Genomic DNA, 27,331 nt, shown 5'->3' with positions numbered 1-27,331 from the left:
GATAGAGGGTGGTAAATTTTGCTCCCCGATGATTCTTCTTCTTTAGATTTGAGAATGTTTCAGCAAATAGATTTGAGCAAAGATGGGACATATGATGACAAGATGATATGTTGATCGATGGATAGATATTGACAGGTGGAATTTCCCCCAGTTGAGAGGGAGTGTTAAATTATGCAACTATGGTCAAATTCCACTTTGGACAACTCATTTGATGTAGATAATGATTGCATTAAATTCCTATTTTTAAGAGGACCAAAATCGACCTAAAGATCACTCAAATCGAATAAAAGGGAAAGTGTACTTATGAAGGAAAGCCCACATATGCACATTTGGACAAGGTAGGCCTTAAAGCAAATTGGACACCCATGGAAGCCTATAAATACAAGTGACCTCAAGTTCATTTGGACATCACCAAGCATATTCTTCTTCTCTTCTTCATTGATCGGCTCGCACAGGTCTGAGGCAGGGACGACAACAGAAGTTCCCAAAGGTTCAAAATTACAAGGTCCGAAGCTCACATCTGTTTTAGGGTTTTTGGATTACAGTCAGAGGCACGTCACAGGGAAAATTCGACCACAATCGTTGGCTTGCAAGCATCAAGGATGCGACTGGAAGCCTCCAATCACTCACACAGCTCCTCCTACATGCGACCGAGAAGTTTGACTTAGATTTGACCAAAGACCAAAGTTGACCGCAGAAAGGAAAAGTTGTCTCTAATATATTCTGATATTGGAAACTTATTTTTGAATGTTGTTGGGTTGTTTTGCTGATGATATTGTATTGGGCTCATTGTACTCTCAGTTGAACATTTTATGACAATATAATAGAAGCATTTCAAAGGGTTTTTCCCTAGTCTTTGACCAAACCTAGTGTCTCTTGTTGATGTGCTGATTGTCTACTTTGTCATTGCATTTATTGTTCTATCTTCAATTACTGTTGATGAATGGAAAGCCTAATTGTAATTGGAAAGATTGCTAATTGAAGTATTGAATTGGGATAAAGTAATTGATACAACATAGAACAGTTTGAAAATTTAACACCGGGCTTAGACGTCCAAGGGTCTGCGCAAGCACTGCACAGAGGTTGATGCAAAGGATCCAGGAGGACTGATTTTCTGAAGGGAAATTGTGCTGGGGTTTCTTGTGGAAGAAGGGAAATTCCCTTAAATAACTTTTGGCCATATTTTCTTGTTGTTTGGATTGTGAATTGGGCATCCATAGATAGTACTAAGAATTCACTGCTGCATAATAATAAAACCCTCATCTGCTGCACTGATTTTCCCAAGTTGGGTTTTTCCGGGCCAAAAATAATGGTATCATTTTTATTGTGTGTGCAAGTATTTCCTCAGTTTCCAGCGCTATTATTTCTGTAGTTTTATTTGTGAAGGTTGCAGTGTGATTTATTTGATATTTGTCATAGCAGATCAATTGTTAAATTTAAATTAACAATTAGAAGAATAATTTCTAGTTGCTGCAATAGGATTTCAATTTTGAAATTTTCACAAGCACAACACATTTCTTGTTCGTGCCCCAATTATATAGAGAGGATGACACTCTTGGACCAAGTTGCCCAGTCGGCCACACATTTGCAACTGACACTTGACAATTGATCCAGGGCCCAGATGAGCTTTTGTCTCATCCAGAGAGACAAGGGCGAGCTTGTGTCATCTTCTAGCACTCACTGATGGAGCATCGACATGATATTGAGCCACTAGAGACCCATGAGACCATTGATTGTGCTCCTCAGCCACTTGGGAGTACCACATGATGTTTTGCTTGGAAATCAAGCCACACCCCCATTGATCATCACTTTGAGAGCCCTCCTCTTCATCATGGCACATTGACGACTTGTCTTGGCCTTCCAATGACTCTTCTTACTCCATTTAACATTATTTTGGTCCTCTTGGGATGGCTTATCATTCACTTTAGTAGCTATTTGGTGGGCTTGTCACCAAAAGGTATGTTAGTTGCACATTAAAATATTATTAAGGGCTAGATTAGGCAAATTTGAACTTGTGAGAGGCTCATATAAATTAAAGAGACCTCATTTGAATTTGATCATCACACTTGGGATTTTCGACCTCTATTAGAGAATTTCATCTTGCACTTTGTGGTGATTTGAATAATTAAATGCATTTTGATGTATGGAAAATTTTCACTATCTCTCTTGGAGCTTCTTGTTGGCAAGATTGTGGATGGATATATTCTTCTTTGTCTTGTAAGTGCAATATAATGCTATATTTTTGTTTTAATGGATGTCTAATGCATGGAATTATTTTCTTATGGTGAAATAATGTGCCCTAATTAATGTGAATTAGTGGAATCTGTTATGAAACCAGCTCAAGAAAAGATAGAAAAGATAGATCAACGCCTTAGAATTCAGCCTCTTCGAGGGGGCAACCTCCTTTACATTACATAAATGAACAATTCTTGGATGATACAAATGACAAAACCTCCTTTCTATATATAGGAGTCTAAGGAGTCACAATATAATCCAGCCGACCTAACAATAATAATATAAAGCCACAAAAATAACAATAGAGGGATTCTATGGGGCACAGAAATAACAATATGGGGGTAATAGGGGCACAACAATATAAATAAGGGGTATAACTACAATAGTAATGGGGTAATCACTAGTATTATAGGGACCCAACAGAATCATTAAAACAATTAGAGATTTATGCATGTGTTACTCATTGAACAAAGAATGAATGAATGTCCCTAGGGGATAATTTTCATTTTCATCCTTCAAACTCCATAATAATTTCCATTGAAGTATAAAAGTCCAAAGTTGTCGTGCAGCTTTCTCCATAGATAGTGAAGTTGCTTCTTTAGGCCTCCTTGAAGAGTGAAGTTTCGCAAGTCAATATCATTTTGACTCCAATCCTCCCAATTGCTAAGCACTGGTCCTAGATCCTTGGTGATCCATTAACTCAACAAAATATCATTCTTTCACCTCTTTTATTCTTTTCTTTGTCCCTCTAAGGTTAAGGAGATTTTCTGGGGCTTGGTGCGAAATTTTAGGGAGGAGGAATTATCGGATTTCGTCCAGACCAATTTCTTCATTTGTGTCTCCTCTAAGCATCCTCTAGTTTTGAACAAATTCCAATTGTGGAATTTCAAATAAATTGATGCCCTAGCTATCACACCAAGTGGGAACCATTGAAGTTGCTTTTGACTTGGGGATTTTCTGAAGGTTTGTGCTTTGTATTTTATATTTCAAAACTTTTGCTCTTAACTATAGCTGACCATTGGATGAGCCTTTACCTCGATATATCTCTCAACCCTAGATCTCTTATAGTACTTTTTCTCAAGGGATTTTTTGTGGAAACTCATCCTAGCTTCTCCCAAAGCTCACACTTTGAATGAATATTTCCATTGAATGAGCCATCCTAGCCTCACTTTTAACCGTAGTATAGACATATTAATCACAAGTGAGCATAATTGGAAGTCTTGATCTTAGGCAGTGATCATTATCGGACATTCTTCAGCCCAAGGTCTAGTCATCCTTCATAGGTCTTTCTCGGAGAGCCTTTCAGCTTCTCGTGAAGCATTTGAACCATTAATTGAACCTCTCCTTGAATGACCTTGGAAATCATTTTACATCTCATCATTGATCCTATCATCCTAAGTGATTTCCTCCATACTGGGACTCCTACCATCGGTGAAAATCCGAGAAGAGAAGGGGACATAAACTGTGGTGACAGTGGGCCTCTGTCCCATAAACTAGGTCTGCTAGTTTGTGCTTCAACATGTCCAACCAGTTTGACCCCCAAACCAATCTTGTTAGAGACTTAGAACCGAAAAAGGCCAATTCAGTATCAGATCAGCTAGTTTTGTACAAACAAACCCACATGATACGGCTCAGGATATTTAAAAGTCAAGTGGGTTGCCTTGTATCCCAATGGTTTCTTGTTATTTAACTTGTTAATAGGGGATTTCAAGCTAATATTATGACTCATCCTCCTCATATAAATAGAGGAGAGAACTTTCCATTTCAATCATCGTCACTTGGCCTAATTCAGCCTTTGTTAGAGAATTTCATCCCTCTTGTATCTTTGGAGAGATGTGAGCTATGAATTTTTTTTTCTATTGGAGTTATATTCTTGTATTTGGAGAAGTTATCCTGGATCAATGAAAGGATTGTACATGCATGTCATCTTGTATGTGAGATTTATTATTAATAAATTTCTGATTTTATGTCTAATATATGGAATGTAATGATGATCTAGGGTTTTTCTATAGCACCATTGTTATTGAATATAAATTGTATATAAGCTAGGTATCATCATTGCATGCATTACACATGTATAATATATGAATGACAATCCCCTTGGTGAATATTTTAATTAGTTCTCCCAAGTGAATATTGATCCCTCAAAAACGTTATAGTTAGGGTTTTGTTGCTAGGGATCAAAATATCCTTACTCCTTTGCAAGGATTAGCCAATATTTAACATCCATAGAATTCATCCACCCAAGGACTAGGCACTAACCTTCTCTAATAGGTGATCAACCTTTATCTTTTCCATAAACTGATTTTTGGTTTCATTCTCTCTTTGTTTTTGGCCCTCTTAAGGACAAGCGACTTTAATTAGGGCTTAGTGCAAATTTTCCTAGGAGGGAAATATTGGGCACTGGAAGGATCAACATCAAGAGTAGAAGTGGCTACCTCAATATCATTCCCCTTAGTGGCTAATATCTCCATTTTTCTCCATAATTTTTTTTGCCACAACTATTTTTCCTTAGGAGAAACCCTAGTTTAGTTAAGCTTCAACTTGAGGACTTCTTGAAGGTTTAATGTGCCATTGTCTTGCTAGAATACATTGTTGGAAACCTTTTCTTAGTACCTTGACCTTAGGCCATTCCATTTTACATGTTCTTATTCAATCCCTAGGTCTAACATACCCTAGTTAGGCCTCTATAAGGGATGTGAATTTCTTTATTCTCATTGTCTAAACCTTTTACTTAAGTCGATCTATCCTTTCAAACCCTATTTTTTCACCTTAACCCTATACGCCTAAAATATCGCTTGTAGGTGACGTATATACCGAGACTCCTCCCATTGGTGAAAATCCATAAAGGGCAAGGGGTAGTGGTTTTAGTGATAGTGGACCACTACCTTATTGTTATCACTTGGTTTAGTGCTTGCCTTGTAGGGATCCCCTCTACAAGACCTACTAGATTTTGCGGCAACATGCATCAAAACATCCTTACTCTTTTGCAAGAATTAGCTAATCTATAACACCCATAGACTCCATAAATCCAAGACTAGGCACTGGCCTTGTATAATTGGTGATCAAACTTTATCTCATCCTAAATTGAATTTCACTCTCCTTTTCTCTCTCTTAATTCGGTCCTCTTACATAGTAGCGAGCTCCACTAGGGCTTTAAGCGAATTTCCTAGGAGAGGAATTTTTGGTGGTGGAAAGGTTCAACATCAAGGGTATACTTGGTTGCCTCAAAATCAATCTCCTTGGTGGCTAATCTAACCATTTTAGGCCTTGATTTTTCTTTCCCTAGCTAATCTATCCATTTTAGGCCTTGATTTTTCTTGCCCTCTCTACCTTTTTCCAATACCAGGACCAAAGATGCGTAGCATTTTTTATCAAGGAGATTTTTACATACAAATCTCAACTCTTGCACACATTGACTCACCCTGGGGCTTCTAGAACTATTACCTCTTGCTTCCATGTTGTTTCGTCTGGATGAAACAACAAACGATAGGCATAGTCTCATTTTGTAGTAGATGGGAGAATGGTGAGACCTCGAGGTTATTTGCAACCCCCCAGTCCGAGATAGACAAGTACATTCGAGACCGTCCCGTAGACGACATACCTTGCTTCATTTGACCTACCCTCAGAGGGTTAGAGGGAATGGCTCGAGGCAGAGATACCGCAGGGGGCCTCCTTCCTGCCAAACCTCCTCCCAAACACAGAACAGTAGACAAAGAATGATTAGCAACTTCTTCCTTTCGACCTCATATGTTAGGAGTCACAGCTCATCTACTCCCCTTAGGATCACCCTATTGGATTCTCTGATGGTTCTATGGGACCAGGACAGGGAGAGATTGCCTTGCTTGCCTCTCTCGCCATCAACCATCAGATTCGGGAGAAGTTGATCCCATTGGCTTCATCTTCAGCTCCCCCCTCCCTTCTGTGGCGTTGCATAGTCCAACAGCAGACATACTTCGCATTTCTCATTTTTGGTCATCTCATATGACTTTATACATTCTCTATTTGTACTTCTATTTCATGTTGGCACTATTTTAGTCATATCTTAGTCTTATTAGCTTTGGAGTCACAATGGAGTCGCATTTGCACTCCCACATGTCTTGCATTTACACTAGATGTATCTTTTAGTCCCATTGACCTAATTTTGTGGTCACCTGAGGACATTAATAAATCTTTCTTTCTTACTAGCATTGGTTGGGCCTTGTACCTAGTAGAGCCATCCTTTAGGAGCCTATTATGTCACTTTAAGCCTAGAATATCTGTAATAGGTGACATATACCAGGAAGCCTCCCCTTGGTGAAAGTCCACAAATAGCAGGGGATAGTGGTTGTGGTGACAGTGGGCTACACCTCATTGTTGTCATTTACTCTAGTGCTTGCCTTGTGGAGCACCCCTCTACAAGACTTGTTAGATTTTGAGGCAACAGTCCAAAATTTAAATTATCAGCCATATCAGGGAAAATATCAAAAATTATTATGAAACTTAAAAGAAAAATGAAAAAAATCATTTCTCCAATTATTTAACTCCTAAAGTAACATCAACATCAAACAAACACATTACATAAATATAAAAATAAAGTCAAACTATAAGATGTATAAATTGTTAAATGGTACATCAAATATAGATACCAAAATATAGTATTTGTCCTCAGTTCTGATAGGATGACACAAAATCACATCAAAACAAAAATAAGCGTGTCTCATGAGATGAATTATCGCAATGAAAACAATGGTCATTGATATAAGATGATGTTATCTATACATTATAGTATTTCCGTATTTCATAAATTTTATAAAGTTTTCTTTCCCAAAACTATTTCCCTTCTACAAACTTCAAACATTTCCACATTTAAAATAACGTTAAGAATGATATCATAGAAACCCCACAAATTTAATCTCCATATATGTCACGGTTCAATTCAAAGTTCCTTTATAAACATGGAAGTTATTTCAATCGATACCAATAGTACAATATGACCTCTAGGTTAAATCAAGAATTTATCCATGTTGAATCCACAATAACTGTTATATCACTTGCTGTTCCTTGCCAAAAAAACTACTAACCAGGCAGTCAAGTCGAGCATTAATAGTTACAATATCCTTCAATGGTTGCAGCAGATTTGCTCTAAGAAGTCTTGAGCTGCAAACACCATTGCCAAAATTTTAAACTTTCATATGAAGTGGATACAACGCTAAATCCTAGCAACACTATAACCCCTGAAATTTTTTGAAAACATGACACAAGCAGGAAATGATGAGGAACATTTGTTTTCTTAGCACTCAAATGTGTATGATGCAATAGAAGGGAAAAGACTAGGCATAGCTGGTAAATTTTCACCTAAACTAAAAGAAGTTCTCTAGAAGATTAAGGAAACAACTACTACAAACAAACTTGTCAATTGGATCTAGCTTGGGTGGTGGAGAGCATAAATAGTTATCCTCCACACCTAGTTTCAAATCCCACTTATGACATGTTTCACTCTTCATGAGCCAATTGTTAATTGGAGCTCTTGATGAGCTAATTATTTATTGGGGTTGGCAATATACCAATAATCTCAGCCTCACTTATGGGCTGGAGGATGGGACACATAGTTACATGTTAAAAATAAAACTAATATAGGTTTTAGAATGCGTTGCAATGTTGTCTAGGAGCTTGATGAAATTTTGTTCTTAGTGGAATAATGATGATCATTATGACCATTTGTGGGGCACTTCTACATGTAACATGGACTCACTAGAATTTTGTAATATTGCACATGTGTGCATGTAGATAGTTTTTGGAGTCATTTGGTGGTGACCTATCCCTTAGATAATGGTGACTTACACTCATAGGTCATTCTTATCCACTACATCTCCTTTGTCTCTTGATGAGCTTATCATCAACCTTTATGGATTAACTGATCTCCGCCATTGATTGTGCCTTATCATCACTGGTCCAAGTTACTTCTATTTACTATAAAATGAGAGATTTTTTTTTTCAAAATGCTTAAAGTTCCATATTGTATGCAATGGTGATATCATTTTCTATTGATTTAGCCATATGGTTATTGAGTATGGTAATGGACACATATTTCTCCTTTGTTTGATTGTGATAGTAATCTATTTGAGACAATTTTTGATGGTAGAAATTTGATCCTTTTATGTATTTGTGATGGGGAGACAATTTTACATTAAGCAGTGCATGTTACCAACCAAAAAGTGGGTAACCCCATAGGAGAAAAAATATCTCCTTCTTTGGACAGCCAACTAACCAACAACCCTACATTTCTCAATACATGGTGATATGCCATATTCCTTTGCTATTTGCACCAATCAAACACCTCTCACCATCTGACATTCCTCTTGAACGAAGGCGGGTCACCATTTGGAAGGTACTTCAACCATCTTGCAATCACATGCTTTTACTTAAAGTTTTGGGCATCTTAACATGTATTAAGGGTTGATCTAGATGATTGACCAATCTTGACTATAAACCTATTCTCTCACTATACCAGGGAGGTTAATTTTTTACCCTAATCTAGCGCGACCTCCTCTGAGGCCATAGGGTTATAAGAGGGGCATTACTTGGGAAACTTTGATTGCAGTGTATCCATGGTTTTTCCATACATACCATCCACCATTCCCCCATTTTCATCTCCATTCTTTGGTCTTGTGGTCATTGGTTCATTGGGATTGGTGCCTATTACCCACCAAAATAGATGACCCTATAGGAGAAAACATTTCTCCTGTTTTTCACATCCAGTTGACCAACCTTACAGTCCTCGACAGCCACCACTAGCTGATGTCGTGCAATTTTATCTCCGCCCCCTGCATCAGTCATATACTTTCTCACCCATCTGACAAGAGCACATGGATGAAGGTGGGCTCCCAATCAAAAGGCACTTTATTCATTTTGCAATTGGGTGTTGATGCTTATTTGTATTTCGGGTTTGAAATGGATTATGGGGTGACTTGCAAGGAGGGGTTTTGACCTTGATCTTGTTCCCTCACCTTAAATGGGTGGTTAATCTTCGATCCCAATCCAGTCTACTCAAGAAGTCTCGAATGAGATAGTGTGTTCCATCTGTCCCAATTCCATACTTACCACTTTCCATCTTACATTGCAATTCCATATTCCACCTCTATTCTTCAAGTTCAACTAACCGTTGATTCTATGGGATTTGGCACCCATACATCCACATACATTGGTAGGGCCCGAAACATTTCCTTGGGAGGTTGATGTAACTAAAATAAAAGGAAAAATCATAGTATGCCCACAAAATAAAATAAAAAGAATATGAAAATGCAAAAGATGGCCGAGACATATACATTAGCATGTGGGCAAAATCCTAGCATAAGTGTTAGTTTTTGTAGCATCGAATGTGTTCTAGCCACGATATTTGGTGGACAAGCTAGAATACATGAAATCCCCAAGACCCAGAAATCATATATGGAAATTCCACCTAGAATTGACTTAATTAGATTACTAACCAATTTTTTAATGTTTCCTAAGCCTAAACTTAGGAAAATTGGTCAATTAATCCGTATTAATTAAGTCAAGGTGAGAATCATCTAGAAACTCACACGGATCGATTACAAGATGATCCTAGCCATCGATTGAGTTTTAATCTTGGTCATTGGAGCTCCAACAGTGGATTATAAGAAGAAGTCGATGGGCAATTGGAGAATACACTTGAGAACACCAAAAACTCGATTTCCTTGGCAGTTCAATTTCCAGAGTAGCAGTAGTCAGCTGCCGGAGAGCCAGAGATCGAAGCAGTGAGTGAGGGGTAGAGACAAACCGGATGAAGTTTTCCAGATCCGGAGAGGCAACAGCAAGGAGGTCGAGTTATTCCCAAAGAGGCAATGCAGAGGACTGTGTAGTTGCTTCAGAAGCAACTCGATTTTGCTAGAGAGAAATTCGTTCTCAAATCTAAAGGTCAAGCAGAGGATCCAGAGTGTCGGAGAGACGATTTCCTCAGCAGAGGCAAGCAGAATGACTTCATGAGATGCAGTTTCGAGCCACATGTGGGAGACAGCGCAAAGGCAGCGAAGAAGGGCTCACGTTGGGGTTTGGACAACCAGTTTTCTGAAGGGAATTTGTGTCGAGATTGCTTGTGAAAGAAGGGTAATTCCCATAGATAATTTTGTTCAAATATTCTTGCTATTTGGATTGCCAGTTGGGCATCCATAGATGTGTGAAAATTCAGAAAACCCCGAATCCTACTACAACAACTGATTAAGTTTCTTCTATTTGTTAAATGAACTGAACAAATTATTTACTGTATTCTACGGTAAATATCGAAACTAATACACTGCAGCCTTCACAAATAAAATACTGCGGAAGAAAAATAATACTGGAAGAATAGATGCACACACACACAAATACACAATTATTTTTGGACTAATGTCTCCAAAAAAACCCAACTCGGGAAAACCGGTGTAGTAGCCAAGGGTTTTATTATTATGCAATAGTAAATCTGAGTACAAAACATTGGATGCTCAAATCTAGCAGTCCATACAGGGAAATGACTAACAATAAGTCTACTAAGAAAAATCTCATTCCCACTGGTGATCCGACACTAACCTTGGCTCAAGATGAGTTGCTCTCTATTGCCTCTGCACAGTCCCTACATTAACCTATGCAGTACTGCATCCCACAATTCGGAACTGTTGCTCTCTCATTATCTGATCAACAGTTGTCTAGAATATGGACTCTTCTGGCCTCCAGACTCTCACTCCGGCTTCTGGCACTGAATCATTGCTTCTCGCCAGCATAATACGAATTCCCCTCTAAAGCACTGCACTGCCTCGGCATGGCTCTGCACTGCCTCTGCGTGGCTCTGCACTGCCTCTCTGTGGCACTCACTGCCTCTCTGCAATTCACTCACCAGAGTTGGAAAATCTTCCTCCGGCCTTACTATCCCTGCCCCTCTTTCACTGCTTCAAGCTCACTAGCTCTCTCTCTAGCAACTCAGCGCTGCTACTCAAGAGTTTGATCTGCCAGTGAATTCGAACTACTAGTGTCTCAAGTGTGTTCTCCAACCCCCATCGAATTTCTTCTTATAATCTCTCGTTGCGACATCAACAGCCAAGATTAAAACATAATCGATGGCTAAGATTAACTAGAACTCGATGCATGTCTTCTTCTAGAAGATTTTCACCATGACTTAATTAATACCCTTTAATTAATCATATTTCCTAAGTTTAGACTTTAGGAAACATTAAAAAAATGATTAATTATTTTAATTAAGCCGTCTCTAGGTGGAATTTCCACAGACGATTTCTGGATTTTGGAGAATACATGTATTCTAGCATATCCACCAAATTTCATGGCTAGAACACATCTGATGCTACAAAAACTAACAAGTTGTACTCAGATTTCACTGTTGCTTAATAAAGTAAAACCTTCATCTATGGCACCGGTTTTCCCACATTGGGTTTTTACGGGGACTTTTGTCCAAAAACAACAGTGTTATTTTTATGTGTGCGCTAGTATTTTCTCAGTTCTAGCGCTATTTATTTCCGCAGTATTATTTGTGAAGGTTGTAGTGTGTTTATTTCAATGTTGTCGTAGCAATAAACTGAATAATTAATTTATCAGTGAGAAGAAATAATACCAGTTGCTACAATAGGATTCCGGTATTGGAATTTTCACAACTCTACCTCAGTCACTATGGTTGTCATCTTCCCAATAAATAATTTTTCTAAGTACAATCCTCAATCTTGTAATTTTGGTGATGGATAAATATTTCGGCAAATAAACTTAGGAAAATTGGGTTGTGGAGGCTCAATTTAATTTTTGGAGAGAAAAGGCAGCTAAACTTAAGAGAAAAGAAAGATTAAAGTGGTAAGTAGCCCTCCATCAGCGATCAAAGCTCTTTGCATTTGCATAAGTAGGTGTCTCATCAGTGTCATCTTATTGCATTCCATTAGGCATGCCATAACCCTGATGGAGGAGCTTGTGTCTTTTATTCCCCTCTTGGCACTTCTGGATTAAGTTTGTTTCAATCAATAAATTCTTTACAGGGTCATTGGTCTTGTCTTGAAGTCAAAGTACTAGGTCTAGGGTTTAATCCAATTTTGTCTTTTAAGGTCAATAAGTGCCCAGCAGGCCAGAGGGATGTCCATCAAAGCATTACTTCAGATGATTTCATATTGTATAGCTAAATTTTTACCTTGAGTTCAAAAACCCTGTTTTTGAAGGCAAGGTCATTTTCTCATTTTTGTAAAAATTTGTAAAAAAAATTCAAATTCTCCAAAAGTCGGCATGCGGCCTTGGTCTCCTTTGCCAAGACTCCTCAGAAGCTATCCCTGCAAAAATTTTCAAGAAAAAGCATCATTTCAACCAATTTCATGACAAAAGCAAACCACAAGTCAGCAGTAATTAGTTTTAAAAAGTGTCATTGCATAAACATTATAAAGTGGGTTTGAGTGGAAATTAATTTAAATCAAGCTTATAAAAGCCCCTCTCTCCTCATTTTGCAATTCATTTGCCCCCAAGACTCCAAGAGCAAGTGTGAGAGGCGATTCAGTGTGAAACGGGACGAATTGAGCGACAGCACCTGCGCGCTACGCATCAGCACCTGTGCGCTACGCATCAGCACATTTTCCCAATTTTTCATCTACAGCTAAGCAAAACGCAGTTTTGACTAGGTTTGACTTTTTGGAGTGGATTTTGATCCTCCTTGATGTAAATGATGTAATTTTATGATACTTTGACACTTATTTATCTCTTCTAGAAGATTCATTCATGAAATAGGCAAAAATTTAATGAATGAATTGGTTTCCTAGCTTATAGAGGCAAGTTGTTTTGACTGCCTAGATTTTAGTGCTCAGTTTGGAATTGGTTGAAACAGCTCCTAGGATAGTGAGCTCGACCCCTAGAGGTAAGGAAAGATGTTAGATTGCCTATATTATGTACTTTCTTGGTCATTTTCATGGTTGGACTCTTGAGGGAGAAAGCTTCTATTGTATTACTCATTGTATCTCTACAATTTTTGGCAAAGGAAGACCAGGGTTTTGCAGTCCTTTTTGGGATTCCTGTGGTTACATGTATTGATGGTGTGTTTCTCTTTGTACTTGTAAGTTTGTTATCTGAATCATCTTCTTACTTTTCCTTCTGCAAATTAGGCAAATGAAGTGTTAAGGTAGAATTCATGTTTGCTATGCTCTGCCTTTAAGTTTGCTTAATATCAATGTTTTCATCTGTTTAAGGAGAATTCAAGGTGATTACTTGCTCTCCTTAGCTCCTCACCAGTCATTCTTGCCCATCTGACTCTTTCAAAGGCATCAATACAGTCTCCTACCTTGCCCCAAAGAACCCCCTGCAAAAAATGTGTCCAATCCCCGCACCCAAAATTGCCTTTCCCCAACTTTCCACCGAAACCCTAAAAATCGCAAATCAAACCTTTTTATCAGTTTACTAGCCTAAAATCAGTGTTCTTTATTGGTTATCTCTGCCCGTTGAAGATCTTTGCCGAGATAGACCGAAGAGAGCCCTCTCCTGCCCCGTAGGGCTAGCTACGAGGCTAAGTGGTTTGATGTTGCCTTGGAGTTTGCCTTTCTCAGCCTGAGGTGAAATTTCAAGCGCTAACAGGGTCCACTCAAAAAAGAAAATCAAACCCGCTTGGGAAAATTGAACCACAAGGAAGAAGTGAGAAAGGGAGGTCGAATTGGTGGAGCATGTTACCCACCATTTTGTGGGTAATATCCCTAGGAGATTTTTTTTTCCAAGATAGTCCACAGCCGATAGTCAGCAGCCCCTTGTAGCCACCAACTATCTCATTGTGCCATTTCTCTGCCACCTAAGCTAACCATGTGGTCCCTCACACATCTACCATGATCATATGTTTGAAGGTGGGACTCCCGAACCTTAAGGTATGCCTTGTCATTTGGTAATTGAGTATTGTAGTTTGCTTATCATGGACACTTCTAGGCATGGATTAATGGGGGATTCAACAAAAAGAATGGGATAGGTTTGTGCTCTTGTCCCCTAGACCCCTTTTAGATATTAACCTTGGATTCTAGTCCTGTGGGATCTCTTTTACAGACCATTTGGCTTTAGGGATGATATTTCAGGGGAAACCCTAATATTGGTTACGTGGTCCCGCTCCCTCATTTGCATATGTTACCCCCTTTCCACTCATTATTACCCCATTCATCATTTCTCCCACCTGGGTCCACATTCCTCCAATGGGTCCACACAGGGCTAGTTCTCCCCTTCCCCTTGCCCACACCTTGGGTCAGCCCTAGAATGATGCCCCAAAAGTTGATGCAGCTAAAAAGAAAAGAAAAAGCATAATTGGCCACATTCAACAGGAAAATGTACCAACAAATGCAAAAGATGGCCGAGACAAAAACATTTAGCACATTGGAAAAAGGTAATACATGAGCTCTACTCCATCATCATGGTCATCACCCTAGTTCCTACAGGTTCTATGAGCCTCCTTCATCAAATAGGAACCCAAGATTGTCCTATTGATTTGGGGTAGCATCGGATGTGCTCTAAGCCTCAAATTTTGCAGGGAGGCTTGGGCATAGGTATTCCAAAGAACCCAGATAGCGTTTTGGGAAATTCCACCCATAAGTGATTTTATTAAAATAATTAATATTTTTAATGAAATATTAATGGGTATTAATCTAATCAAAGGTGAAACTTCTAGAGAAAGCCACAGATCAAGCCAAAGCAATCTAAGCCTTTGATTAAGATGTAATCTAGGCCGTTGGTTGTACAACAGGAAGATATAAGAAGGGGCTTGAGGGTCATTTAGAGAACACACAGAGAGATTGAGAAAATCAATTTTCTGAAGTGAGAATTTCTCAGGAGGAAAATCGATTGAGGAAGTCTTGTAGCAGAGGGGAAGTGAGAATCCGGAAGAAGGAATTTCCGGAGAGTACAAGGCAAAGGGAGAACAGAAAGACGTCCAAAGGAAGGCTGACGCTGGCCCATGCAGTGCTGATGCAAAGGTAGCGCAGTCCTTGATGGGAAGTCGAGTTTCCTACCGAGGGAAGTTGAAATTCAATTACTAGAAGCCGAGGTGCGAGTCTAGGAGGTAGAAGGTCGATTTCTTAGCCAGCAGAGGATCCAGAGGAGAGGCAGCGTAATACCCAGGAGGGGTGATGCAGAAACTGCCTATAGTGACGCAGTTTTGTGCAGAGGCCATGTAGAGTGTGACGCAGAACCTCCAGAGCAGCAAGATCAGTCACCGATTCTCCAGTGACAGGGTGAGATCATTTCATCAGTCCTTTGTTTAGTATTCTCTCTGTATCGGATTGCTAGTTGAGCATCCTAGAATTGTACTCAGATTTCCTCCTGCATAATAATAAAACCCTCAGAGCTACTGCACCGGTTTTCCCACATTGGGTTTTTCCGACTTTTGTCCAAAAATAACTGTGTCCTATGTGTTTCTATTTTCCTTGCTCAATTTCTATGTTTCAGAATCATATTTAATTGGTGTAGGCTGCTTCAGTAATTTACTTCAATGTTTCAAGAAGAAATTTGAAATAAGCTTGTAATGTTATTTACAATCTAGTTGAAGTAGATTTAGTTGGTTGCAGTAGGATTCCTGAGATTGTTAGATCTAGGAATTTTCACATGGTATCAGAGTTGTTGATGTGAAACAGAAATAGAAGATCTAGCACTGAAGCAAGGGCCAACCTGCTGCAGCAAGCAGCAGTTCGAATCCCCTAAGGGATTGTGGAGTGCTAGCCAGGAGTGTTCTATTTCCGTGGGTGTCTCTCTCTAAGTGAGCTGACAGAGAGGTAAGACTACATGATCAAGAATTTTCCAAGGTAGAGAGAACCACGCAAAGCATCAGCGTAGAGCTAGAGGGACGCAATTTTCTGTAAGCTGAGTGTTGGGCAGAACAGCAGTCAGAAGGAGGAAGCAGATCGCATAGTGAGGGAATACTTCCTCAGTGATTTCTTGCCGAGGAAATTAGTATTTCTCATTTGCTAAGCAGCAGAGGAGAAGTAGACTTACCAGCTCCATCAGGGAGTGCATAAGCCAGCCTAAGAGCTACGCAGTAGGGAGAAAGAGGGAGTTGTTCGACATTTTTCGGAAGATATGGCAACCAGTGGTTTGAGGGATCAGGACAGGTTGGACGGGGCTTCCAACTATGCCATCTGGAAGGCTAGAATGACTTTCCTTCTAGATGAGCATGCCCTCAAGACGTATATTGATAATGTGGTAGCTGTCCTGGCGGATGCAAATCCGTTGAAGAAGTATAGAGCTAAGATGGCTAAGGTGAAGAGGATGATCCTCGATGGAGTCAAGGATCACATGGTGTGCCACGTTGCTAGCAAAGGGACTGCTAAAGAGATGTGCGATGCCTTGGCCACATTGTATTCGGGATCTTCCAAGCAGTGGAAGATGTTCTTAGAACAGAATTTGAGGTCTACGCAAATGCAGAAGGGACAATGTGTGGATCCATTCGTCACGGAGACCCGTGATGAGTTGTCGGCTGCGGGGAACACATCTCAAGATTCAGAGTTAGTAAGACTGGCTCTAAATTCTGTCTCAGATGAATGGCAAGTCTTATCCAGAGTATCCTGGGCAGAGCAGCATTGCCAAATTGGGACGAGATGTGGGCAGCTCTGAAACAAGAAGAGTTGAGGAGACCTAATCAAGGTAAAACTTTACGGAAGCAGCAACAGCAGTGGGTCGAAGCCCAAAGTAGAGGAGGATAACGCGACCCTTGCATCGAAGGGACAACAACGGCAACAGAGATACAAGGATGTCTCCAAGGTGAAGTACTTCAGATGTGGCGAGATGGGCCACTATGCATCCCAGTGTCCTTCAAAGAAAAAGGACAAGGATGAGAAGCATGATCCTAAGGTTGTAGCCGCAAAGATCGAACAGGAGGAGGAGTTCACCATGACAGCCAAGATACCTCTAGAGGGAGGTGAGCCGATATAGAGTTGTAGTTCGATAGAGCTACAGATGGGTAAGATCCTTGAGGAGTCCACCTCTTGGATCATCACTTTGCTACGAAAGCCCATGTTGATTTTGGGTAGCATTAGATGTGCTCTAGCTCCGAAATATTTGTGGAGGGGCTAGAACACATGAGATCTCCAAGACCCAAAAGTCGTTTGGAGAAATTCCACCCGGATGAGGAGTTATTAAAATAATTCATATTTTTAATGGGTTCCTAAGTCTAAACTTAGGAAAATAAAAATATTAATAGGTATTAATAAAGATATGGGTGAGAAACTTCTAAGAGACGAGAATCAAGTTTGTTTTAATCTTAGCCGTTGATTAGAGACTTAATCTTGGCCATTGATTCATCAACAGGAAAAGTATAAGAGAAGACTTGAGAGTCATTTGGAGACACACCAGGCAAATACTCAGTAACCCAAGGGAAATTGATTCTCAAAAAGGAGTTCGATTTCAGAGGGAGAGTTGCAGGGTGAAGGAAGAGGAGGGTTTCAGCTTTAGTTAGAGACTGAGGAGGAGGTGATGCAGTGCCTTAGAGAGACAGCGCAAAGGGAGAGCTCTGAGAGACAGCGCAAGCAGGGACAAGATCTCACGCAGTCCTCACGCAAATGATGCAAGGGTGATGCAATGAAGGATAAAGGGTCTTTGTGGTGTCAGAATTTCTCCTAGCTGAGGAGGAAAATTATCTTAGGTGTTTTCTTGAAGGTTTCTCTATGTACTACAAAATTATTCCTTGTAAAGAGAATATTGTTGAAGAATAATAAATAAACCCTCATCTAATGCACCGGTTTTCCCGCATTGGGTTTGTCCAGGGACAATTTTCCAAAAATAATTGTGTCGATGTGATTGATTCTTGTGCTTTTATATCACTGTTATTTTTCTCTATGCTATTATGTGATAACTGCAGTAGAAATTATTTTAATGTTTGCTGAAGGGTTTTGTAAACAACTTATTGTGAGAAATAAGTACGAGAAATAAATCGGTTACTGCAGTAGAATTTCGTGTTCGAAATTTTCACATGGTATTAGAGCAAAGATCAGGAAACAGGAGTAAAGAATCTGCTATGAGTGAGGAGCATGATGTCAAGACATCAACTCAGAAGGACCCATGCAGATCTCGAGAGGGAGAAGAGAGCACGAGGAACATGGATCATGATTATTCTATGTTAGCTTCCAGATTGGAAGAAGAAGTCGCTTTCTTAGCGAGTTTTGCCTCTTGTGAGGTTTGGTATATAGATAGTGGAGCTTCCTGGCACATGACAGGAATACGAGAATGTTTTTCAAATTATCAGGAAGAAAGCATGAACTTCCAGATCACCATGGGAAATAAGTTAAAATGTACCCCTGTAGGAAGAGGTGCCGTAGTATTTCAAAAAAAAGCAGGGGATCAGCTTCGAACAACCAATGCGGTGCATGTGAGGGATTAGGGATGAACTTACTATCTATATCTCAGCTTCAAAACAAGGGCGATGATGTTTTCTTCATTAAGGAGAAAGTATATGTCAAACAACCAAGTTGGAAAAAGAAGGCCCAGATTGGAGTCAGAAGTAACAGGTTGTATAGATCACAGCTAGAATCTCAAATGGCACTAATAAGCAGCAGTGGGGAAAAATATTTGAATGAACTATGGAACAGGAGGATGGGACACTTACACCATGGGGCTCTAAGAATTCTCGGAAGAACAGTGTCAGGAGTTCCAGAGTTGAGTACCGAACAAGATGATGTATGCAGAGGAAGCGAAGTAGGCCAATACGCCAAAGCTGCATTTTCTAGAAGCAACAATAGGGCTAAGGGTGTTCTGGGATTGATATACTCAGATATCTGCGGACCCATGTCCACAAGACCTCTTAGTGGTGCCGAGTACTTCGTCACCTTCATTGATGACCATTCCAAAAAGACTTGGATCTACTTTTTAAAAACCAAGGATGAGGTTTTGGTCGATTCAAAGAGTTCAAGGCTCTAGTTGAGAATTTGACAGGAAAGAAGATAAAGATATTGCGCTCAGACAATGGTGGAGAATATAGGACTTCACTGATTTTTGCACAAGGGAAGGCATCAGAAGAGAGTGGACACCCCCTATAATCTGGAGCAGAATGGAGTAGCAGAAAGAAAGAACACGATTGTTGTTGAAGCAGCGAGGGCGATGTTGTATGATCAGAATATAACCAAGTTTCTATGGGCAGAAGCATGCAACACGATAGTATATGTCTAGAACAGGACTCCTCGCAAGGCATTAGGTAAGATTACTCTAGAGAGTCTCTTCACCGGTAAGAAGCCTGAGGTGAGTCATTTCAGGATCTTTTGGAGTTTGACATACTGCCATGTACCCGAAGAAAAGAGGAAGAAATTGGATCAGACTACGGAGAAAGGATATCTTGTGGGATATAGCAAGAATGCAAAGGCATATAGAGTCTATCAGATCATTATTTGACAGGATGTAAAGTTCATGGAGGACAGAGCTTTCAGAAAATCTTGAGAAATGCTTCCAAAGAGCAGTCAAAGGATGACCCGTTGGTCCAGCCACTTCGTCCAGCGAAAACTAGCACCAGTATTTCTCCTAAAGGCAAAACTCCAAAGGTATCACAACAGGTGGAGTCTCAAGAAGAGGAGGAGCAGATAGATATACCCACTACCAGTGGGAGAATGAGTCGGGAACTTCGACAAATTCTACGAGATGCAGAGAATTTCGTTGGTGCTCCCAAGAACGAGAAAAGGGAGCGTAGGCAATCAAACAGATACCACGCCTTGGTGGCTCAGGTTGCAGAACCCTCTAGTTTTCAGGAGGCCGTTCAACATCAAGTATGGGTAGATGCTATGGTGGAGGAATACAGTTCCATAATGGTCAATGATGTCTAGGAAGTGGTACCTAGGCCTCAGGACAAGTCAGTTGTAGGTTTGAGCTCTACAAAGTCAAATACGCTGCAGATAGCAGTGTGGAAAAATACAAAGCCAGGTTTGTGGCTAAGGGGTATGCTTAGAAGGAAGGGATAAACCACGAAGAAACCTTCGCCCCAGTAGCCAGGTATACTTCTATTAGATCCATGATATACCTTGTAGCACAGATGAGGTGGGAGATTCCCCAGATGGATGTCAAGATGGCATTCTTGAATGGGGTGATAGAAGAAGAAGTATACATTGAACAACCAAAGGGTTTTGAGACGTATGAGAAGAAGTCTCATGTATGCAGGTTGAAGAAAACCTTGCATGGGCTTAAGCAGGCACCTAGAACATGGTATGGTTGAATTGGTGCCTACTTGCAAAAGATGGGATTTGTCAAGAGTGATGCAGATCCTAATCTCTACTATCTTGTTGTAGAGTATGAGTCTCAAATCCTGGTGTTATATGTGGATGATCTTTTGCTGACAAGCTCATCTAGGTTCATCAAAGATTGCAAGAACCGAGCCACAGAATTCAACATGAAGGATTTGGGACAGATGCATTATTTCCCGGGGTTGGAAGTTTGGCAGCAAAAGGGTGAAATTTTCCTTGGACAAGGGAGATACGCTATAGAGATTTTGAAAAGGTTCAGAATGCAAGACTGTAGACCTATGGCTACTCCAATGATCAGCAACTGGAAGAAGATTGATGCATCCGAAGATAAAGAAGTCGATCCCACCTTGTACAGGTAGTTCATAGGGTCCCTGATGTATCTAGTCAATACCAGGTCAGACATTTGTTACGCTGTCAACACCATCAATCAGTTCATGGTGGAACCAAAGAGGGCACATTGGGCAGCAGCCAAGCATGTTCTTAGATATATATGAGGAACAGTCGAGCATGGAATAATGTACACCCAAGGTAATGACATCAGGCTGAGTGGGTTCACTGGCGTAGATTGAGCTGGAAGTTCAGGAGATCAGAAAAGTACTACTAGGTACTATTTCAACATTGGATCAGAAATGACCTCCTGGTGTAGTAGGAAACAAATGTTTATTTAGGGTAGCATCAGATGTGCTCTAGCCACGAAAATTGGTGGAGAGGCTAAAGCACATGAGATCTCCAAGACCCAGAAACGGTTTGGGCAAAATCTAACTAGTTTGGGAGATATTAAAATAATTTATATTTTTAATGGAGTTTCTAAGTCTAAACTTAGGAAAAATAAAATATTAATGTGAATTAATATAAAACTGAATTAGAATGGTCCAAAAGTAATGGATCAAGCCAGATCTAATCTTAGCCGTTGATTAGGGACTTAATCTCGGCCATTGAATTGTCAACGAGAAAAGTATAAGAAGAGGCTTGAGGGTTAGTTGGAGAACACACCAAGTTGATCAAGAATTCGATTTTCTGGAGCAGGGCTTGCTAAGGAAATCGAAGGAGTGATCAAAGTTCCAGTTGAGGGGCAGTGAATGCAGTAGCAGAGAGGCAGAGATAGTACTGGAAGCATCAATGCAGAAGTCAGGAGACGGTTAACGCAGAGCCAGCTAGAGGCCACACAAAGGCAACCAGAGGCCACGCAAAGGCAGCCAGGAGCTGCGCAGAGCCTGATGAGGGCCAGCATGGGAGACATAGAGGCTCCAGAGGCTGACGCAGAGCCCCGAGAGGCTGACGCTAGGCCAAATAGGTTGACGTTGGGCCAAAGAGGCTGACGCAGACCCTAAAGGCTGATGCTGGGAGATTTCATGGGGCAAATTGGGGCTAATATATGTCTCCGACTCAGAGGTACTACTGCCGAGGGCATTCTCTGTTGGGTGAGCGATTTCTGGCACCCAGATTGTATTTTGAAATTGATTAATAATAAAACCCTCAGATAGTTGCACCAATTTTTCCGCATTGGGTTTTTTCGGGGACATTAGTCCAAAAATAACGGTGTCACTTGTGTGCTTGTTTTTTCCTTCAGTTGATGATCTGTATGTGTTGAGAATGTACTTGTATTTATTTTCAGTATTTACATGGTAAATAACTTGTTAATTAACATAATAAGTAGGAAGAAATAAATCAGAAAGTACAGTAAGGATTTTTAACAGTTAGACTTAGAAATTCCAACATGGTATCAGAACGTGGTTTCAAATCACAGGATAACTAAGGGCATCAGTCGAGTAGAGAAAGCAGTAGCAGAAACAATTGTCCCGAGTGACAGAAATTGTTCCTAGCAGAAATCAGCAAGGAAGGGGTGACGCAGTGTCTGCGTCATTAATTCGAGCCAGGAGGAGGATCAGCGCAGTGGCAAAGAGGAGCAGACCTGACCTACACAGTGCCCGGTCATCTTTCTCAGTCAGGAAGGATTGACGCCCATGGCCAGGAGGTGCGGATTTTGTTGGTGCCGAGATTGCGCATAGCCTAGAGGCTTTAACCTTATGATTGTTGAGACAGAGGAGGCTGTGGGTAAGTTGCAGAGCGACGCTAGTGGCATACTGTGGTCAGAACAGTACCTAACAGGGCAAGGCCAAGGAGGAGGGAGTTGTTGCCGATAATTTCTAGCCAAGAAATCTGAATCAGTGGTGCAGCTGCACTAACGATTGAAGTGCGGCATCTCGACATTGACAGAGGGGTTTCCAAGAGGGAAATCGAGGCTCAGAGGGAGTCACATCGAGAATTTCCAGATGGAAAGTAGAGAGACTTGAAAGAGTCGAAAGAGAAGCAGCAAAATGGCAGTGAATGGGCTGAGATCAGGATAGACTGGACGGAGCTTCAAACTTCATTATCTGGAAGGCCAGGATCTTGTCCATTCTAGACAGGTATCGCATCAAACACTTTGCCTTGAAAACGATAGCAATCCCGGTTGACCCAGCTAAAAATGACAAGTACGAGAGGCAATGGCCAAGGCAAAGTGCATCATCTTTGATGGTGTCAAGGATCATGTGGTGCCACACATAGCCGAGAAGGAGACGATAAATGAGATGTGGGAGGCCCTGGAGAAATTGTACGAACATACTTATGTGCAAAGGAGGATGTTACCAGAAAACCAGTTGCGGTCATATCAGCAGCAGAAAGGAGAGAAGATAGATGCCTTCCTCGGTGGATTGAAGGAGATCCATGATCAACTAACTTCCATAGGGGCTACACCGGATTAGAAACTGATGGTGAGGACCGCATTGAACGCAATCTCGAAGGATTGGGAGGTATTTGTCTAGAGCATACTGGGCAGGACAAGCCTTCCAGATTGGGAGGAACTGTGGGCGGCTCTTCATCAAGAAGAGATCAGACGGTGTCCAAGGCGGGGAGTAGCGGAAAAGGGGTCAGAATCAAGAAGGAGGAGGAAGAAGATGCAGCTCTCGCATCTGCGGGAAAGCAGGAGAAACGGAAGAAGAAGGACCTCTCCAAGGTCAAGTGCTTCCACTATGGGGAACTGGGTCACTATGCGAACCAGTGTCCTAGGAAGAAGAGCAAGGGAGAGGCTTCTGAGACTAAGGTTGCGCTGGCTAAGGCGGAGAAGGAAGTGGAGACTGACGAAGACTATGCCATGAGTGCTCATACACCTCAGGAGAAGAGGTTGGGAGACACCGAGTTGTAGTCAGACGAACTACAGACGATGAGGGGCAGGATCCTCGAGGTACCCAACCTCTTGGATTATACCTGGCTTACGGGAGCCCTAAAGAGGAGTAGCAGGACTGGCGGATGCCAGTAGAGACGGATGAGGACGGAGCGATAGAGAGGGCTACAGTGCAAGAGTCCCAAGACAGCGTGAGGCAGCAGTGCAAGAGGCATGGAGTTGTTGCAGCAACGCAGAGGTCTATAGAGGGAGAACTTGTCAGCGACAAAGGGAACATCAGCATCGGGAGTGTTTCTAGCCTAACAAAGATGTTAGACTTGGGAGCATCAGTTACTTACTTCTCATTAACTCAGTTGTAGTGAAGCAGTTAGCAGTGGTAGTGTTATGGGAAGCACGATGCAGCATGATGAGAAGGGATGTAGTGCAGATGTAGCAGTGGCAATGGCAGGGCCATGGGCAGCAACAAAGATGCAGAGGGAGTTGCCGTACGGATGTAGCAATGGTAATGTCAGCGCCATGAGTAGTAGTACATGATGCAGCAATGCAAAGGATGTTGGGCAACAGGCCTAGCATCAGCGCAGGGACCGATGCCAGATGATCAAGGTGATACTTAGTGAGGAGTATTACTAGAGCATAGTCCTCGCTAAGAGGGAGTGTTGATTTGGGGTAGCATTGGATGTGCTCTAGCCACGAAAAATGGTGGAGAGGCTAAAGCACATGAGATCTCCAAGACCCAGAAATGGTTTGGGCAGAATCTAACCAGTTTGGGAGATATTAAAATAATTAATATTTTTAATGGAGTTCCTAAGTCTAAACTTAGGAAAAATAAAATATTAAAGTGAATTAATATAAAACTAAGTTAGAATGGTCCAAAAGTAATGGATCAACCAGATCTAATCTTAGCCATTGATTAGGGACTTAATCTCGGTCGTTGAATTGTCAACGAGAAAAGTATAAGAAGAGGCTTGAGAGTCAGTGGGAGAACACACCGAGTTGATCAAGAATTCAATTTTCTGGGGCAGGGCTTGCTGAGGAAATCGAAGGAGTGATCAGAATTGCAGCTGAGGGGCAGTGAACGCAGTAGCAGAGAGGCAGAGATAGTACCGAGAGCATCAGCACAGAATCCAGGAGAGGGTTGACGCAGAGCCAACTAGAGGCCACGCAGAGACAGCAGAGGCCACGCAAAGGCAGCGAGGAGCTGCGCAGAGCCTGAGGAGGGCCAGCGTGGGAGACGCAGACTCCAGAGGCTCCAGAGGCTGGTGCAGAGCCCTAAGAGGCTGACGCTGGGCCAAATAGGCTGACGTTGGGCCAGAGAGGTTGATGCAGACCATAGAGGCTGACGCTGGGAGATTTCATGGGGCAGATTAGGGCTGATATCTGTCTCCGACTCAGAGGTACTACTGCCGATGGCATTCTCTGTTGGGTGAGCCATTTCTGGCACCCAGATTGTATTCTGAAACTTCTTAATAATAAAACCCTCAGATAGCTGCACCGGTTTTCCCGCATTGGATTTTTCCGGAGACATTAGTCCAAAAATAACAGTGTCACTTGTGTGCTTGTTTTTTCCTTCAGTTGATGATCTGTATGTGTTGAGACTGTACTTGTATTTATTTTCAGTATTTACATGGTAAATAACTTGTTAATTAACAGAACAAGTAGGAAGAAATAAATCAGAAAGTACAGGAAGGATTTCTAACAGTTAGACTTAGAAATTCCAACAACAGAAATCGTGGCTCTGAGCTCAATTGAAGCTGAATATATGGCAGCTAACACAGCTTCGTGCAAAGCGATATGGCTTAGGAAATTGCTTGTGAATCTATTCAAGAGAAAGATGGAAGCAACCAGTGTTTTGTGTGATAATCATAGTTGCATCAAGCTCTCTGAGAATCCAGTCTTTCATGATCGGTCGAAGCACATTGATATCAGGTGTCACTTCGTCGGAGACTATGTCCAACGACGGGCAGTACAGTTGAGGTACACCCCAACAGGAGAACAAATGGCAGACATCCTCACCAAGGCTCTAGGAAGAACAAAGTTTGTTTATTTCAGGGAGAAGATGGGGATGGTGAAGAATCTATTTCAGTAGCAGAAGAAGATAGTATAAGGAGTTGCAGTGCAGCAATTAGTAGTGGCAGTGCTATGAGCAGCATGATGCAGCACATTTAGAGGGAGCTGCAGTACAAATGTAGCAGCAGCAGTTGCAGTGTAATGGCCAGCAGTACAGGTTGCCGCAACACAGTAGGTGAAGGGAAGTAGGCTGAGCATCAACAGCGCAGAGGACCGATGCCGTAGATTAGTGAGATGCTTCTATTGGGAAGTATTGCTAGAGCACATTTCTCGCTAAGAGGGAGTGTTGATTTCAACTCCGAAATTTTGTGGAAGGGCTAGAACACATGAGATCTCCAAGACCCAGGAATCATTTGGAGAAATTCCACCCGGATGAGGAGTTATTAAATAATTCATATTTATAATGGGTTCCTGAGTCTAAACTTAGGAAAATAAAAATATTAATGGGCATTAATAAAGATATGGGTGAGAAGCTTCTAAGAGATGAGGATCAAGTTTGTTTTAATCTTCGTCGTTTATTAGAGACTTAGTCTTGCCCGTTGATTCATCAACAAGAAAAGTATAAGAGAAAACTTGAGAGTCATTTGGAGACACACCGGGAAAATACTCAGTAACCCGAGGGAAATCGATTCTCAAAGAGGAGTTCGATTTTAGAGGGAGAGTTGCAGGGTGAACGAAGAGAAGGGTTTCAGCTTCAGTAAGAGACTGAGGAGGAGGCGATGCAGAGCCTCAGAGAGACAGCGCAAAGGGAGATCTCTAAGAGACAGCGCAGGTAGGGACGAGATCTCACACAGTCCTCACGCAGATGACATAGGGATGACACAGTCCTCAAGCAGATAATGCAGGGGTGATGCAGTGAAGGATAAAGGGTCTCTGTGGTGTCAGAATTTCTCCTAGCTGAGGAGGAAAATTATCTTAGATGTTTTCTTGAAGGTTTATCTATGTACTAAGAAATTATTCCCTGTAAAGAGATTGTTGTTTAAGAATAATAAATAAACCCTCATATGTTGCACCGGTTTTCCCGCATTGGGTTTTTCTGGGGCAATTGTCCAAAAATAATTGTATTGATGTGATTGATTCTTGTGCTTGTATATCACTGTTATTTTTCTCTATGCTATTATGTGATAACTGCAGTAGAATTTATTTTAATATTTGTTGAAGGGATTTGTAAACAACTTATTGTGAGAAATAAGTACGAGAAATAAATCAGTTACTATAGTAGAATTTCATGTCAGAAATTTTCACAATATCAGTAGTAGCAGGATGGTGGAGTTTTTAGTTGATGCCATGGAGTGTTGACTCGACAGATACAGTGGTTAGTAATGCCAGAATGTGAGCAGCGCAGAGCAGAGAGGCAGTAGTGCAAGGGAGCACAGTGCAGAGCTTCAGCAACGCAGTGGCTTTAGAAGAGAGCGTGGGACTAGCAGCAGTCAAGATTTCAGCACCGAGGTGTATCCACTGGATGGTTGTCCAGTTTTGGGTGTTTTTAGTTGCTTCTCTCAGCAACTGAGTTGCAGTACGGATGCAGTGCTAGAAGCATAGCAGATGCAGTGTTTGAGAGGGAGCTGCAGTATAGATGTAGCATTGACAGTGGCAGTGTCAAAGGCAGCAGTACAGTAGCAGCAACAGCACAGTGGTTGATGGATAGCATGTCAGGCATCAGCAGCGCAGCGACGATGCT

The 27,331-nt window shown here is 41.3% G+C and overlaps 1 protein-coding gene across 1 annotated transcript in view; it reads right to left on the bottom strand.

Annotated features, from left to right (window-relative positions):
* MSH4 (MUTS-like protein 4) overlaps positions 1–27,331 on the bottom strand; it is a 438,807-nt gene that overhangs the window by 217,080 nt on the left and 194,396 nt on the right. The window contains exon 8 of the mRNA XM_089373522.1: positions 7,299–7,374. Within this exon, the coding sequence (XP_089229648.1) occupies positions 7,299–7,374 (76 nt within the window). The remainder of the gene's footprint in view (positions 1–7,298; positions 7,375–27,331) is intronic.

The sequence above is a fragment of the Pinus tabuliformis genome, chromosome 6 (assembly GCF_031772625.1).
Source record: "Pinus tabuliformis cultivar Carrire ecotype Pingquan chromosome 6, CPIR1, whole genome shotgun sequence".
In the NCBI taxonomy this organism is placed as follows: Eukaryota; Viridiplantae; Streptophyta; class Pinopsida; order Pinales; family Pinaceae; genus Pinus; species Pinus tabuliformis.
Note: the sequence above shows the minus strand (reverse complement) of the source record. Positions and strands in the feature narration are given on the sequence as shown.